The sequence below is a fragment of the Lemur catta genome, chromosome 4 (assembly GCF_020740605.2).
Source record: "Lemur catta isolate mLemCat1 chromosome 4, mLemCat1.pri, whole genome shotgun sequence".
In the NCBI taxonomy this organism is placed as follows: Eukaryota; Metazoa; Chordata; class Mammalia; order Primates; family Lemuridae; genus Lemur; species Lemur catta.
Window position 1 is genome coordinate 18782082 of NC_059131.1, and position 17850 is coordinate 18799931.

General features: G+C 37.2%; 1 protein-coding gene across 1 annotated transcript in view; it reads left to right on the forward strand.

Moving 5' to 3' along the window:
• Positions 1-17850, forward strand: part of RAB10 (RAB10, member RAS oncogene family) — an 82334-nt gene that overhangs the window by 50845 nt on the left and 13639 nt on the right. The window contains exon 3 of the mRNA XM_045549199.1: positions 8852-8990. Within this exon, the coding sequence (XP_045405155.1) occupies positions 8852-8990 (139 nt within the window). The remainder of the gene's footprint in view (positions 1-8851; positions 8991-17850) is intronic.

Sequence of the window (17850 nt, forward strand, 5' to 3'; positions counted from 1 at the left end):
AAATAACTGAGTATAAGAGATTCTGGAAGATGGAGGAGACAAAAATCAAAGAACAGAGGGAGCAAAATGCCATGGATTAAAACAAACTTACTCTGGACATAAATAGTGATTACTTTTCTTTTCAGAGGGGCCATTAATATTTCGGTATCTTTTATGTTGACATTTCATAACTAACCAGCATTATAATATAAAACCCCTTTTTCTAGGTGCTGTTGATATAGATTTAGCTAAGTAGCATCTTTTGCAGTGTGTTCTTTCTTGGTGGAGAATTTAGTCATAGATTTGACATCAAAGTGTATATGTAATTTGTTAATTGTATAATGTGAATGAATGAGGAAGAAGGTAGCATATGATAGCTAGAAGGTGTTGTGAGTGGCATTCATAGTGGAGTGCTGTGGAAGATTGTCTCTCTCAATGGTTATTAATTATGACAAAATTGAAATGAAAGTTTCCTATGCCTCCTACACTATAGTTGTTAGGCACTACCTAAAACCCAGGTCCTTCCTGCACAGTCTTTGTCTTAGATAAGTACATTTCCAGCCTGGATTTTAAGTAGGAGACTTTAACTTGTCTGTAAGGGGATAGAAATAGTACACTTCTTTTTACCAGTTCAGAAGAAAATTAAGCTATTTCTGCTGTAATGAGACAAATCTTTATTTTTTTCATGAAAGCATTTCTACTTGATTTAAGCCACTTTGTAACTAAATGTATAAGTTTAATAAAAGATAAAACAGGAAATTGGAAATGAGAAAAATGGAAGATACAAATATACAACTCATTGTTTTGTCTAACTTATAAAATTTACCTGTAAACTTCTGGGCAGCCAAGGCAGGAAAGCGGGAGTGGAGGGGAGGGCTACCCATGTTCTTGAGGGGAAAACCAGATTATAACAAATACAGAATAAGTTATCATAAAGCTGCTTCTTGTAATGATTCTTAATAAATTGACATAATATTAGAGGTAATGGAGATAAAAATTGTGGTTTGAGAATGTAAATAAATACATAAATACAAACATGTGAGTGCAGTTTAGCCTCTTGGTAGTTTAACCTGATTTAAGGATCAAACCTAGAAGAATTGATAGCATACCTCTTAGATGGTTTTTTTTTTTTAATGATGTTTCTCTTGACAGTCTTTTGGATAGGTACTGCGTAACTTCCTACTTTTCCTTCTGTGTGTGCACCATCCATACATTCCCACACTCATTTTCAACACAGTAAACAGAATGACTCTTTAAACCCAGGTTAAGTCATTTCTTTTCGCAGAACCCTCTGACAAGACTTCCTCTTTCACTCAGAGGAAAAGCTAAAGTTCTTGCACAGGACTATAAGACTTGGAAAACTATAAGATCCTACACAATCTGCATTCCCTACTGCATACCTGTTTGATCCTATCTTAGTCTCCCCTCACTTACTTCATTCCAGCCACATGACCTCCTTTTGTTCCTCACACTTTGCCTCAGGACCTTTTGCACTTGTTCTTCCTTCTTGGAACATTGCTATCCCATATGTTTATGTGGCTCACATCCTTATTATCTTTATCTTCCCAATGAGACCTTCCTTCACCCGCTATTTGAAATTGCAATAATGCTTACCCCACTTCCAACATCAGCTCCTAATCCCCTCACCTGCTTTTTTAAAAAGACCAAATTAATTCATTTTATTTATTTTTGTTGTATAGAAACACTACGTAGTAGCCACAGCTGGAGTTTGGGTCCTCTGCATGGAGATTCTGATATGGTTCTTTATAGGGTGGTCAGTGAATTCCTGGTAGGGAGACTTAGTGAACAAGGTCTCTTTCCAGACATGTCAGGGGTAAGATAGCTGTAGATCTTGGAGATGGCATCAAAGGTGGCCTTGCTAAGTTGCTTTGGGTGGCAGTACAGCCCCTGGCTAAGTAGTTTAATGGTCTTTGATACCAGCCACCAGGAGCAGCTTCTTGGGCATGGGCTGAGACGATGCCAGTGCTGCTGGGGACTGGGATGTGGCCACCAGCACAGAGCCACAGTGGTCACCTTGCAAGGGACTGTGGGGCTTGCTGATCTTGTTCTCCTAGTAACTCCTAGCAATCTCCACTGCACGTGGATGATGGAGAGCTTGGCCGGGATCATGGCCCTGTGGATGGCCCTCACTACTGTCTTGGAGCAGTTAACTCACATGACTGACATGACTGTTGTCATCCCTGATGGTGACAGATGCCTTGAAACTGGTCCAGTGGCCAATGCAGGTCTGTTTTTGCATAGGCATAATCTTTAAATCCTCATCCTTGAGGATATCCCCAGGAAAAAGTGAACAGTCCTACTCCTTGTCCTTATCCTTGCCCCCTTGACCTGAAGCCTTGGCTGCAACCCAGCCTAGTTGCTGCTGCTGAAGCCTCCATTTTCAGGGACTCTGGGGCCTTCAGGCCCTCTCATTACCGCAGGCAGCATCCACTATTTGGTATTTTCTTGAAGAAGGCTTAATTTCTTTTCTTGTTTTACTTTTTGTCTCCTTGGCATTTATCCTCTGACATTCCATATTTTATTTATTTGTTGTCTATCCTCAGTAGTATGTAAAGTCTGTTAAGGCAGGAATTTTTGTTTTGTTTATGATTTTACCTTTAGTTCCTAAAATATTATCTAGCATATAGTATTTGCTCAATAAATACTTATAGAATGAGAAAATGGGATTTTTTTCCCCTTATTTTAAAGGGCAGATTTAATACTTTGAGATGAAATGAGCAAGTGAGAGGTCTATTTTTTTTTTAAGAAAATTGAAAAGTTCAACCAAGTCTTTCACTTAGCTAAATAACAAACCATTTTATTTTATCTTACAGAAATAGGCTACAGGCAAAGCTAAGTTTTTTCTTTGTGAGGCAGCTTTAAGTACTGCTGAAGCACAGATAAATGTTAACTTGAGGCCAGGCGCAGTGGCTCATGCCTGTAATCCTGGCACTTAGAGAGGCTGAGGCAGGAGGATCACTTGAGCCCAGGAATTCAAGGTTATGGTGAGCTATTATCATGCCTGTGCACTCCAGCTTGGGTGACAGAGTGAGTAAGACTTAAAAAAGTAAATAAGTAAAATAACTTGAGAGAGCTCTTAATACGATAGAGCATCTGTAAATCTATAAAGATGGTTTTGACTTAGAGCATTGTTAGAACATCTTAAAAACATGGAATTAAATTTTCAGTCTTATATAGTGACATCATTACATCTTTGCATATTTTTATGGAAAATATCCCTCCTAATTGTTTTTTTTTTTTTTTTTTTTTTTTTGGAGACAGAGTCTCACTCTGTTGCCCGGGCTAGAATGCCATGGCGTCAGCCTAGCTCACAGCAACCTCAAACTCCTGGGCTCAAGCAATCCTTCTGCCTCGGCCTCCCGAGTAGCTGGGATTACAGGCATGCGCCACCATGCCTGGGTAATTTTTTCTGTATGTTTTTAGTTGTCCAGATAATTTCTTTCTATTTTTAGTAGAGATGGGGTCTTGCTCTTGCTCAGACTGGTCTTGAACTCTTTATTTATTTATTTATTTATTTATTTTTTTGAGACAGAGTCTCGCTCTGTTGCCCGGGCTAGAGTGAGTGCCGTGGCGTCAGCCTAGCTCACAGCAACCTCAAACTCCTGGGCTTAAGCGATCCTACTGCCTCAGCCTTCCGAGTAGCTGGGACTACAGGCATGCGCCACCATGTCCAGCTAATTTTTTCTATATATATTTTTTAGTTGGCCAGATAATTTCTTTCTATTTTTTTAGTAGAGACGGGGTCTCGCTCTTGCTCAGGCTGGTATCGAACTCCTGAGCTCAAGCAATCCACCCGCCTCGGCCTCCCAGAGTGCTAGGATTACAGGCGTGAGCCACCGTGCCTGGCCCCTCCTAATTGTTTATAAATGAAAAAACTAAGGTCCAAGAAGGTTAAGGTACCTCCAAAGGCCAACCAGCTAGGAGGAGGAGTGGAACCTAAGAATAAACTCGAGTTTGACTCCAAACCCATGTTCTGTGTGCATTCTTGCATAATGCCTAGCACATAGTAGACATTCAGTAAATATTTGAATTCATGGATAGATGGCAGATGTATGAACATGCTAATAAGGTCGTTCAAAATATGAAAAAATTGAGGAGCCAGTAGTACATAGGCAGTGGACAAGCTTGTGAATTTAGGGGCATAAAAAATGTGGCTCTAGTGGTTTAGGGGAAACAGTGCTTCAGAATGATGGAAGCTGGAAAAGGTATAAACCCTGTAAGGCTTTGTAAAGCCTAGGATAAAGAGTTTGTAATTGATTCTGGTTATAACGAGTTGCCATTGGAAGGTTTTTTTTTTTTGTTTTTTTTTTAAAGCCTGACTACGTTTTAGTTTATTTTGTAATGGCTTTACTGAGATGTAATTCACATACCATACAGTTTACTCATTTAAAGTGTATGATTTAATGGTTTTTGGTATATTCACGAGGTTGTTGTACAATAGTCATCACAGTTGTAGAACATTTTTATCTCCCCTAAAAAGAAACCTCATACTCTTTACTCTCCATCCTCCTAACTCCCTGGCCAGGATAACCACTAATCTATTTTCTGTCTCTATAGATTTTCCTATTTTGGACATTTCATATATATGGAATCATTAATATATGGTCTTTTGTGACTAGTTTCTTTAGCTTAGCATAATGTTATCAAGGTTGGTCCATGTCAGTACTTCATTCCTTTTTATGGCTGAATAATATTCCACTGTATGGCTATACCACATTTTATTTATCCATTCATCAATTGATGGACATTTGGGTTGTTTCCATGTTTTGGCTATTATGAATAATGTTGCTGTGAACATTTGTGTTTAAATTTTTGTGTAGATGTACGTTTTCATTTCTCTTGTTTAGGTACTTAGAAGTAGAATTGCTGGATCATGTGGTAGCTGTATGTTTAATGTTTTGAGGAACTACTGCACTGTTTTCCAAAGTGACTGCATCATATTACATTGCTGCCAACAGTATATGAGGGTTCCAATTTGTCTACATCCTTATCACCATGTGTTATTGTCTTTTTGATTATAGCCATCTGATTACTGATGGGTAGGTGATTTGCATTTCACTAATGACTAATGACATTGAGGTGCTGCTTATGTGCTCATTGGCCATTTGTATACCTTCTTTGGAGAAATGTCTGTTTAGATCTTTTGCCTGTTTTTAAGTTTGGTCATTTGTCCTTTTATTAAGTTGTATGAGTTCTTTATATATTCTACATACACAAGTCCCTTTATCAAATGCATGATTTGCAGATAATTTCTTTCATCCTGTGGGTTGTCTTCTCACCTTCTTGAATGCCTGTTGAAATAAAAGTTTTTAGTTTTGATGAAGTCCATTTAACCTATTTTTTCTTTTGTTGCTTGTGGTTTGGTGACATGTCTAATAGACAGTTGTTAAATCCAAGATCATGAAGATGTCCTCCTATGTTTTCTTCTCAGAGTTTTTATAGTTTTACCTCTTATATTTAGGTCTTAAATCTGTTTTGAGTTAATTTTTATATATGGTATGGGGTGGGGTTCCAATGTCATTTTTTTACATGGCGATATTCACAATTTTTCCCCATTGTGAAGCTGTTGGAAGTTTTAAGTAGAAATATATGATCAAATATATGTTTAAAGATTACTCTGGCTACTGTGTGGGGAATGGTAGTCTGTCATCTCTGAATCTTAGAATGCTAACAAAAGGTACTGTGAATGAGTAGCCGATGATGACCTAGAATAACAGAAACACGTGGTATCTGAAGTCATGAGAATAAAGTGTTTCAAAAAGAGTATACAGTCAACCTGTGTGTGGAGTCCTGCTTAGTGATTAAGATACAGTCATGTACCTTATAATGATGTTTTGATCAATGACCTGCTGAATATATGATGGTGGTCCCATAAGATTATAATACTGTATTTTTAGTGTACCTTTTCTATGTTTAGATATGGTTAGATACTCAGATACTATCATTGTGTTACAGTTGCCTGTTACATGCTGTCTAGGTTTGTGGCCGAGGAGTGATAGGCTATACCATATAGTCTAAGTATGTAGTAGGCCTTACCATCTAGGTTTGATGTAAGTACATTCTATGGTGTTCGCACAAGGTTGAAATTGCCTAATGATGCATTTCTCAGAACATATATCCCTATTGATAAGAAATGCAGGACTGTAAAAAGGGAAGTAACTATTGGATTTGATATCCAGAATGTTACTGGAGACCTTTTGAAGGGGAGTTTTGGTACAATGTTTAATAATAGCAGTCCAATTAGAAACAGTTTGAAGAATGAATGTGGGGAAACAGTAACTAGAGACAACTCTTTAAAGAAGTTTGCTGGGAAGATTTTTTTTGTAAGCTTATCTGAAAATTTATATGGAAAGGCTAGGATATCTAAAACAATTTTGACAAAATAAAATAAGTGGGAAGAATCAGTCTTCCTGATTTTAAGACTTTTTATTTAGCTACAGTAAAGCAACACAAGTATGGTAGTAGAGACCCAGACACAGGGCATTGGAACAGAATAAAGAACCCATACATTGAACTATGACCTACATATTTTTGACAATGATCCTGGAGCATTTGGACATCCATAGGCAAAACCTACTTAAAATTCACATTTTGTACCAAAGTTAACTCAAAATATATCATCAATTTAATAAAACTATAATAAAACCATTTTTTAGAAAATGTAGGAGAAAATCTTTGGGACCTAAGTAAAACTGAGTAAAGAGTTCCTGGGACGTGACACTAAAAACATGATCCATAAAAGAAAAAATCAATAAATTAATTGGGCTTCAACAAAATTAAAAGCTTTCACTCCACAAAATACCTCGTCAAGAGAATGAAAACATTAGTTACAGACTTGGAGAAAATATTTGCAAACCATACTTATCTGACAAAGGACTTACATATGAAAAGAACTCTGAAAAGTCAACAGTGAAAAAGCAAACGATCCAATTAGTGAATGAGCAAAAGACATAAACAGATACTTCATTAGAGAGGATGTATGGATGGCAAATAATCACATGAAAAAATGTTCAATATCTTAGCTAGAGGGAAATATGAATTAAAATGATAATGAAATATCACTATATGCCCTATTAGAACAATTAAAATAAAAAAAATAATGACAACATCAAATGCTGGTAAGGATGTGGAGACACTGAATCTCTCACACACTGCTAGTGGCACAGCCACCCTGGAAAAGTTTGGCATTTTCTTATAAAGTTAAGTATACACTTAACATGTGACCCATAAATAACATTGCTGGGCATTTATCCCAGAGAAATGAAAACTTACGTCCACTCAGAAACCTGTACATGAATGTTCATAGCACTTTATCTGTAATAGCCAAAAACTGGAGACAACCCAAATGTCCTTCCACAGATGAATGATTAAACCAATTGTGGAACATCTATACCATGGAACTTTGGTCCGCAATCCCTGGGCCATGGACTGGTATAGGTCTGTGACCTATTAGGGACTGGGCCACAGAGCTCCACTGACACCCACCCCCACATCTGTGAAAAATTGTCTTCCATGAAACTTCGGAATGGGGGTGGGGCACAGCAGGACATGAGCTAGGGGAGAGCAAGTGAAGCTTCATCTTCCTATTGCTCCCATCACTGCTTGAGCTCCGCCTCCTCCCACTCCCACATGGAAAAATTGTCTTCTATGAAACCGGTCCCTGGTGCCAAAGAGTTGGGGACCACTGCCATAGAATATGACTCAGAAATAAAATGGGACAGACTCATCATATAACAATTTGGAGAGGATCTCAAAGGTACCATGCTGAAAAAAGTGATAAATGCCAATTTCAAAAAGTAGTATCCTGCTTGATTCTGTTTATGTAACATTCTGGAAATGAAAAACTTATGGACGCAGAAAACAGATTTCGGCCAGAGTTTAGGAACTGTGGACCAGGGAGGTGATGCAGGAGTTCTCTTATCTTCTTTGTGGTGGTGGTTACACAAATTTATCCCTGTGATAATATTGCAGAGAACTACATATATATACACACATACATAGATGAATGTATATGTGCATGTTGGAAAAAAATGTGAAATCTGAATAAGGTCTGTAGATAGTACCAACATTGGTTTCCTGGTTTTGCTATTATACTACAATCTTGTAACGGTGTTGTCATTGGGGGAAAAACTGGGTGAAGGGTACCCAGGGCCTCTCTATCATTTTAAGAGTGGAGTTTTTGTTTATTTTTGCTTTTTAAAAAAGGATAGGAGATACTAAAAACATGTTTGTAAGCTAATGAAAATGATCCATAAAAGTAGAAGAAATTAGTGATGTGAATGAGAGGGTATAATTACAGGAGCAAAATATATCTTAAACCTTTGGCTTGAAGACATTAAATAATAATGAAAAATACTATTATTTACATATTTCTGTCTTGTTATTTATAAATGCGGTTATCTTTACAACTTTTTAAAAATAGTTCTAAATGTTTATGTGGCTGTACTATGGTGTAATACTTTAATGTTCTAAAATTCCACGTGCTTTTGTATTACATTGTGGAACTATAAGTCACTAAATAAAATGAAAGTCGAAGAGTTTTTATGGTGCTTGCTGGTGTTTGTTAAATAACTTCAAGAGTTTTATGTGTCACTTTCTACTGTTTTCCTTTTCAGATTTTCATCCAGTATGGGTAGGTCATTAATTTCCTTCAACTAAAAAGTTCTTATATATATTTTTATGAAAAACCATAATTGTTTACTGTTTAAGAGTTAAATGAGTGTTGGTTCTGTTTGGCTTTGTGGTAGATAGTGGGTTTTAATCTCCGTCTATTTATTCTATTGTTTTGTCCTTTATGTGGAATGGAGTGATATCAAAATGCTTAATAGAAATTATTGGCTGTTTATTTCAGGGATACAGCAGGCCAGGAACGATTTCACACCATCACAACCTCCTATTACAGAGGAGCAATGGGTATCATGCTAGTATATGACATCACCAATGGTAAAAGTTTTGAAAACATCAGCAAATGGCTTAGAAACATAGATGAGGTAAGACCTAGAATTCATAAGCCCTTCATGAACACACATTTGTGTGCTTGGTTAGGAAGAATTACTATTTCAGTTGATCTCCAGGATATAATGTACTGTTATTATTGAAGTCATTATTATTGAGATATTTCTACTTTTTAAAGGTTAATGTTATTCTTTGCTTACCATTTTAAAAAACTTTCAAGCAATCTATTTAGAATTTCATCAAAGGCAATTACTAAATTACTCAAAAATTCTATATAGTCGTCTTGTAAGATGGCCCCAAATAAATGCTACCAGTGGTTTTACATTGCCTTTCTCCAAATGAATTCCTTCTCAGTGAATTTTTATTGAATAAATGAATGAACTTTCCTATGATAATTTTTTTATAAGTTATAGAAAAATTATATTGCTTCTAGACATTTTGGAATGTATAGAATACTAATATAATAAAAACCTAACCAAGAAAATAGTGCCATATCATTGCATGTGAAGATGTCAATTTTATAAAGTAAAGTTGTGTTATCAAAGCATGTCTGTTTCTGTGCTATAGGATAGTTGATTTCTTGTTAGAATTTTTCATGCTTTATTGCTTGCTTCCTTTTAGGCTTTAAATTTCATTAAGACTAACTCTTAAAATTAGTTTTGGCTTGGTACATGATGATCAAGTCTTAAACCAATATATCATAAGACCCAAGATAATACTTTTAATAGTAGTAATCCTAAGGGCTCATTGTTAGGTTGGGAACTCATACCACAGACTAAGAAAGAATTCTCAACTTAAAGATTAGGATAGATTTGAAGCAAGAAGTTTATTTTACTTTCCAAGAGAGGGAAGGGCATGATGGCAGGAAAGAAAGAAAGAAGTGCTAGTGCCTGCCCTGAATAAAAGTGGCTTGGGCTTTTATTATTGTAGGATGATAACAGGGGGCAGTTGTTGTTTTTTCTCTGCTATACTGAGTTTAGAAGTCTCCTTAGAATGTGGTCTGGGCAGATGGGGAGGGGTGTGCCCTTTCTGTCTGCTCAGTACTCTTCAATTGTTGTTGAAACAAACTCTTAAAAAGTTAAGTCACAGTTGGTTAAGCAAACAAAGGGGCGTTGTATGTAGTGATTTTTTTTCTCTTACATGGTTCACTAGCCTAAATCTTCAAGGAGAAGCCTCTGATTGTTTAATAACTAGTAAAACATATACAGATCTCTAAATAAAAAAGGCTTCATTTTAATTTCCTTATCCTTTATTTTATACTCTGACCAAATAGTCTGTGTAATAAGAGCAGTTTACTTGCAGTGCCTTTCCAACAACAACTATTTCTCCGGTTCTACAGCATCAATTGGTGTCATATGGTTAAATCCTATTCTGACACTAAGCACCCAGAGTTAGCATCAGACACTATTCACAAGTCTTGGCTCCCCATAAACCCACACTTCTACCCAAGTTGGCTACAAATTTGTGGTTCCCACAACCCCACCTCGTGTTTGATAATTTGCAAGAGTGACTCATAGAACTCAAGAAAGTGCTATAATTATGATTGTAGTTGTAGGATACAACTCAGGAACAGATAAATGGAAGAGATATGTATGCAAGGTATGGGTATTGGTGAGGTGGGGTTGCAGGGCTTCCATGTCGTCTCTGGATGGATCACACCCCCCCCTTCCCCCCAGCACCTTGATGTGTTCACCAACGTGCAAGCTTCCCTAGCCTCACTGTTTTAGAGTTTTAATTGAAGTTTCATTACTCAAGCATGATTAATTAAATCATTGATCTCTGGTGATTGAGCTTAATCTCTAGCCCCCTTCCCCTCCTGGGAGGTTAGGGAGTGGGGCTAAAATTTCTAACCTTCAAATCACATGGTTGGTTCCTTTAGGGACCAGCCCCCATTGTGGAACTAGATAGGGGCCCTGCCATCAGTCACTTCATTAGCTCAGTTTTGATAGAAAGGGGCTAATTATGAATAACTAAAGACACTCCTATCACTGGGGAAATTAGGAGCTCAGTGCCAGGAACTGGGGGCAAAGACCAAATATGTGTTTTTAATGTACCACAGACATTATATACTTGACATGGTAGACTAGATGGCTTTTTGTTTCCCAGCATAAACTAAGATACATAAAATCCAGTTATTAAAAAAGAAAGTCCCTGTAGTCCCAGCTACTCAGGAGCCTGAGGTGGGAGGATCACTTGAGCCCAGGGGTTCAAGGCCAGCAGTGAATGCACTGTGATCTTGCACGTGAATAGCCACTGCACTCCAGCCTGGGCAACATAGTGAGACTCTGTCTCAAAAAACCCCAGAAAATCCTGTTTCTCTGCCATATAAGAGGTTGGCTTTGCCAAATTTTCTCTTTGATTTAGAAATTAAACTTTAAATAAAAAGAAGCTGGATCGGTTCAGCAATATTTTTAAAAGGATTACATAACATGGTCAGGAGGAATATATCCCAGGAATGCAAGGGTGATTCAACATACAAAATCAGTCAGTGTAATACACCGTATTTAAAAAGGACAAAAACTATATGATCATCTCAGTAGACACAAAAAAGTGTCACAAAATTCACCACCCTCTTATGATTAAAACAGTCATCACCAGGTGGAGCAATGTGGTGAGAACCCATCTCTACAAAAAAGAAAAATTAACCAGGCGTGGTGGCACACATCTATAGTCCCAGCTACTCGGGAGGCTGAGGCAGGAGGATCACCTGAGCCCTGGAGTTTGAGGTTGCAGTGAGCTATGATGACATCACTGCACTCTAGTCCGGACAACAGAGCAAGACCCTGTGCAGTGTGGTGGTGGGGTCGGGGGGAGTCAAACTAGGAATAAAAAAGAACTTCCTTAATCCATAAAGGACTTATACAAAAAATCCCACAGTTAACATTATATTTGTCCCCTAAGATCAAGGATATGACAAGGAAGTCTGCTCCGTCCACTTCTGTTCAACATTATGCCGGAGGTTCTGCTAGGTTTTGGCAGTTAGGCAAAAGAAAAGGAGGCATCCAGATAATAAAGTACAACTATTTATAAATAATGTTACATTATATATAGCAAATCCTAAGGAATCCACACACATAACACCAATAAAACTATTAGAACTAATAAATGAATTCAGTGTGGTTGCAGGAAATGAGATCAATAAACAAAAATCAGTAGTATGTCTGTACACTGGCAGTGATTAATCCAAAAGTGAAATTAAGAATACAATTCCAGTCATATGCAGTGGCTCACTTTGTAGGGATTGCGTGACACCATGAGATCAGCCTGGCAACATAGTGAGACCCCATCTCATATATATATATATATTTTTTTTTTTAAAGCCAGGCGTGGTAGCATTTGTCTGTAGTCCCGGCTACTTGGGAGGCTGAGGAAGGAGTATTGCTTGAGCCCAGGCATTTGAGGTTGTAGTGAACTCTAATCCCACCACTGTAGTACAGCCTGGGTAGCTTAGTGAGATACTACCTCTTTAAAGAAAAAAAAAATTGTGTGTGTGTGTGTGTGTGTGTGTGTGTGTGTGTGTGTGTGTGTGTAGTGGTACTGGCGTAGGGATAGACCTAACGATCAGTGGAATAGTATTGACTTTACATCTGTGGTCAGTTGACTTCTGACAAGATTGCCAGGACAATTTAGGGGGGAAAGAACAATCTTTCTAACAAATGGTCCCTGGAACAACTGGATATCCCCATGCAAAAGAATGAAGTCGGACTCCTACCTCATACTGTTCAGAAAGGTTAAATCAAAATGAATCATAGACCTAAATGTAAGATATAAAGCCATGAAAGTCTTAGAAGAACACACAGGAATAAATCTTTCTGACCTCGAATTAGATGGTGGTTTCTTAGATATGTTACCAAAAGCAGAAGTGGCAAAAGAAAAAAATAATTAAATTGGGCTACATCAAATTTAAAACTTTTGTGCTTCGAAAGTTTTCTACCATTTAGAAAGTAAAAAACTAACCCACAGAATGGAAGAAAATATTTGCAGGTCGTGTATTTGATAATGGACTTGTTTATGCAGAACATAAGAACTCTCATAACTCAAGAATAAAAATTTAAAGAAGATATACAAGTAGCTGATAAGCCCATGAAAAGATGCTCATCAGCATTAGTCACTAGGAAACTACAAATCAAAACATCAGTGACAAACCACGTAATACCCACTAGGATGGCCTTAATGAAGAGCACAGACAATAGCTAGTGTTGGTAAAGATGTGGTGGAATTGTAACCTTCATATGTTGCTAGTAGGATTATAAAATGATGCAGCTGCTTTGGAAGGCAGTTGATAGTTCCTCAAAATGTTAGCCATAGAGGGAGTTATCATCTGACCCAACAGTTCTATTCCTCAATATGTACCCAAGAGAAGTTGAAAACATGTTCATATAAAAAGCATACACAAATGTTTATAGCAGCATTATTCATGATAGCCAAAAAATAGAAACAACCCAAATATCCATCAGCTGATGAACAGATAAATAAAATGTGGTATATTCATACAATGGAATATTATTCAGCCATAAAAAGGAATGAAATACTGATACATGGTACAAGGTGGGCAACCCTTGAAAACATGGCAAAAGAAGCAGACATAAAACGCCATTTATTGTATAATTCCTCTTAAATGAAATGCCACAAGTTGACAAATCCATAGAGATAGAAAGTAGATTCATGGTTGCCAGAGGCTGGAGACAATGGGGTGAAGAGGAATGGCTGCTACAGGTACAGGTTTTTAGGGGGGTGATGAAAATATTCTAAAATTCCATAGTGGTGACAGTTGAACTGCCTTGTGTGAGTATACTAAAAAGCACTGAACTGTATATTTTTGAAGGGTGAATTTTATGTGTCAATTATGTCTCAATAAAAGTATTATTTTTAAAAGCTCTGAATGGAGTTCTAATACCTTGCTTTACAATTACAATTGATCCTTGAACATAGGTGTGAACTACACGGGTCCACTTATACATGGGATATTTTCAACCAAACATGGATTGAAAATATAGTATTCACAAGATTTGAAACCCACTTATAGGAAACCCACTTACATGTATACTCAAGTTATACAGGGCTGCCTGTAGGACTTGAGCATGCGCAGATTTTGGAATAAAGTACAAGGGGTGTCCTAGAACCCATCTCAAGGGACGACTACTTTCCTTTTCCCCTCCCCTCCCCCCTCTTTCTTTTTCTTTTTCTTTTCTTTCTTTCTTTCTTTCTTTTTTTTTTTTTTGAGACAGAGTCTCACTTTGTTGCCCAGGCTAGAGTGCCGTGGCGTCAGCCTAGCTCACAGCAACCTCAAACTCCTGGGCTCCAGCAATCCTCCTTCCTCAGCCTCCCAAGTAGCTGGGACTACAGGTGTGTGCCACAGCACCTGTCTTTGTATCTCTTTAGCAAAAGGAGGCAAATACAAGTTTTCAGTGCCTTGGAATAATAGAGATAAGAAGTCACTGATAGAATCCCAGTCCTGAGGCTTTTTATTAATAATAACATGACCTTGCTTACATACTTTTCATTCTGTGTTTTCTGAATTATATTCTACATTTTAGTGGTGTTGGCATGAAGGGTTCTGTGGACATATAAGTTAAACAGGTCTTTTTATTATGTGATTTCTGATCCTTTTGTATGCTTTGGTGTATTGTGAATATCCAAGAGGGGAGTTATATACTACATAGCATTTTGAAAGTTGTTGACATCTTTTACCACGAAACTTTGTATCAAGGAACACTGTTGGGATGAGTGTTTTAGGAAGTACCAAATACTTTTGTTAGTGTGTAAATGAAATAAGTACTTGTCTGGGAGGTGAGGGGAATGACATTTAAACTGAGACCTGAAGAGATGAGTAGAAGTTATCCAGATAAGGATAGAAAGAGTATGACAGATTCAAATTTAAGATGAATCATTAGCCACATTAACCTGAGAATTTGCTCAATAAGAAGGAAAAAGAATAAAAAAAAGATAAGACAAATCAAATCTCATACTTTAGTTATTCGGGGAACATAAGTGCTTTGGCTGTGGGAATATTTATGCAAAGGTGCTTCGGACCAAAGACTTTAGCTTTAGGAAACCCAGTCTCAGGTTCTTTCTCTAATATATTGTACAAGAAGATGTTCTTGGCCAGGCACGGTGGCTCATGCCTGTAATCCTAGCACTTTGGCAGTCCCTAAAAAAAAAAAAAAATATATATATATATATAAAATAAAAAAGATTCATTTAGCTCCAATTTTTACAATGTAGTGCTTTAAAAAAAATTTAACAGGTTCTCTTGTTACTCTTTGTGTATTAAAAGAACTTGGAGACTCATGCTTATGAAACATGCATTGGCTTCCAAATGGTTTCATGGTTCATTATTAAACTTAAAAACCTCTGTTTACTTTATTTAGAGTCTCTATTTAAAATGATGATGGACAGTGATCTTTATCTAAACCAGTGGGTTTCAATCAAGGATGATTTTTTTTTTACCCCCCAGGAAGAATTGGCAATGTGTGGAGACATTTTTGGTTGTTAGAACTGGAGGACAAAGAGAATGTTGGTTCAAAATATTAGTAGCTGAAGTTGAGAACCTCTGATCTAAACTTATCTCTCTGTATTAGTACCTTGGGAAATTAGCCATTTCTAAAGCTAGTTACAGTCTAGGTTTATTACTTTATATGGATAGAGATGTGTCCGCCTGCATAATACGTCTCTTTATGGATATGTTTGTGTGGTGCATCTCCCAATCTTTATGTGTTTTTGCCTGATGTGGTAGTAAACACAAGCTCTGTGTGTCTGAATGAAAAAGATTAATATGCATGTTGGCATAAGAAAACAGAAGTTCTGTACATTTTTCATACTGTTTTAGTGGTCTCCTGGTTTAGGAGCGAAGCCTCCTTTAACCTCACCATGCTTGATTTTTATTGTTAGTATTGCCATGTAAGGATGATCTTAGCTGTATAATACTATTTTGACCTTTTATTTTAGCTTTTGTGTTTGTTACTCAGAGAAGCTTATTGCAGCTGTTTTTCTGGTCTTAGCCTTGCTGCTTTAGCACTATGTAAAAGGGACTGTAAGTGGGAACAAAGAAAATCTAAGCCCATAAAATATTCACTGAGAAAGTTTCCTAGCCTGATAGGAATGTGTTATTACTTAACGAACCCAGAAATGTGTTCTTGCTGGATATATAATAGTTCATAATTTCTATATCTGAGACCTAGAATTTTTAAGACAGATGGGGCATACATAGTTAACGAGCCAGGTTTAGGCATAAGGCAGTTCTGTGTTTCTAAAATACATCATTTTGAAAAGCATTTCTGATCATCATGACATCTGGCTAGGAATGTAATGAGACTTTACCATGTCATAACATTTTATAAAGCTCAGTGCCTTGTTTGTAGGTTGTTAATCATTATGAGAGGTACTGGCTCCTTCTACATCATTAATACAAGAGAGGCTTTTAACTTCTTAAGGAAAATTAACAATAAATATATGATAATCTCCCTTGGGTCAGTCCAAATGCAATTCCAGATTTCCTGTCAAAGATGAAAAGGTGTATACATACCATTTCTAAAGAGAAAGGAATATTCAAAATAGAAAGAATTCTTCTTGATCAATACTAAAAGGGTTGGTGTTTTTTGTTTGTTTGTTTTTGTTTTTGTTTTAAGAGACAGGCTCTGTCTTTGTTTCCAAGGCTAGAATACAGTAGTGAGATCACAGCTCATTGCAACCTCGAACTTCTGGGCTCAAGTGATCCTCTCACCTCAGCCTCCTAAGTAGCTACAGGTGGATGCCACCACACCTGGCTAATTCAAAAAATTTTTTTGTAGAGATGAGGTTTTGCTGTGTTGTCTGAGCTGGTTTTGAACTCCTAAGTTCAAATGATCCTCTGATCTCAGCCTCCCAAAGTACTGGGATCACTAGTGTGAGCCACCCAACCCAACCAATACTATAGTTTTAATGACAGCCTGACCTGCCATTATCATGGTTTTCCCTGGCCCCTTTTGGTAAGAGGTTCTTATACCCACCAGGAAACCAAGGCTGAGTAAGGGGAGTGGAAGGAGGAGCTTGTACAGGGAGTCTGGGTATAATCTAGTCAATTTTATTTGTGCCAGGACCTAAAGGCACTGATACCAAGATGTGATCACCACTGTCTTATAATGTTGCTGCTCTAGGACTGACATTTAAGCTCTAAGGTGTTATTCAGGGCTCTGAGGTCTTTTTTCTTCAGGCTTACTTTCAGATCTTTTTGAGCTAGAATTGCGTTCATGCTCTAAAATGTCATACATGTATACGGAATTTTACCTATTTCCTCACAAGCCCCAGAATACTGATGTGTGTGGTTATAGGGGTATAGAGGCTTATAAGTAGGTGGTCAAATTGCTAAGGCTTTATGAATTCTTTCAAACAAGGTTCTAAATACCTTAATACTTTAAATGTACAGCTAAGGTAATTTTACCTTTTTTGTACTTTATAGATCACTTATTTATTGGCTTCCTTCCGGTGACCCACTTGCACCTTAACTTACAGGTATCCTTAGTAGAATAGTGGCCTATAAAGCCACAGACTTAGATAAATTGTGGAGGTTCATGTAGCTGTCTCTGGCAACTTGCGTGTCTGGTAGTGATTAATTAGGGTTTTGGCAGGTTATTACAGGTGACTGATAATTTGACATTTTAGTGGCTGGGAGCATTTTCAATGCTCATGTACTTTATGGGGGTCATGGACCATACTTTGAGAATTTATTAACTTATTTATTCATTCCCTATGAGAATTTAGAATCTTATGAGAACAATATACTTACACAACTCGCAAAGTTTTATATGTGATTACTTGGAATTCTTGAAGTCCCTGAAGTCCATCCATAGATTCCAAGATAAGACTGCCTCTTACTGATACTTAGCACATTGCAGAGTTTTAGGAGCACCTAGTATA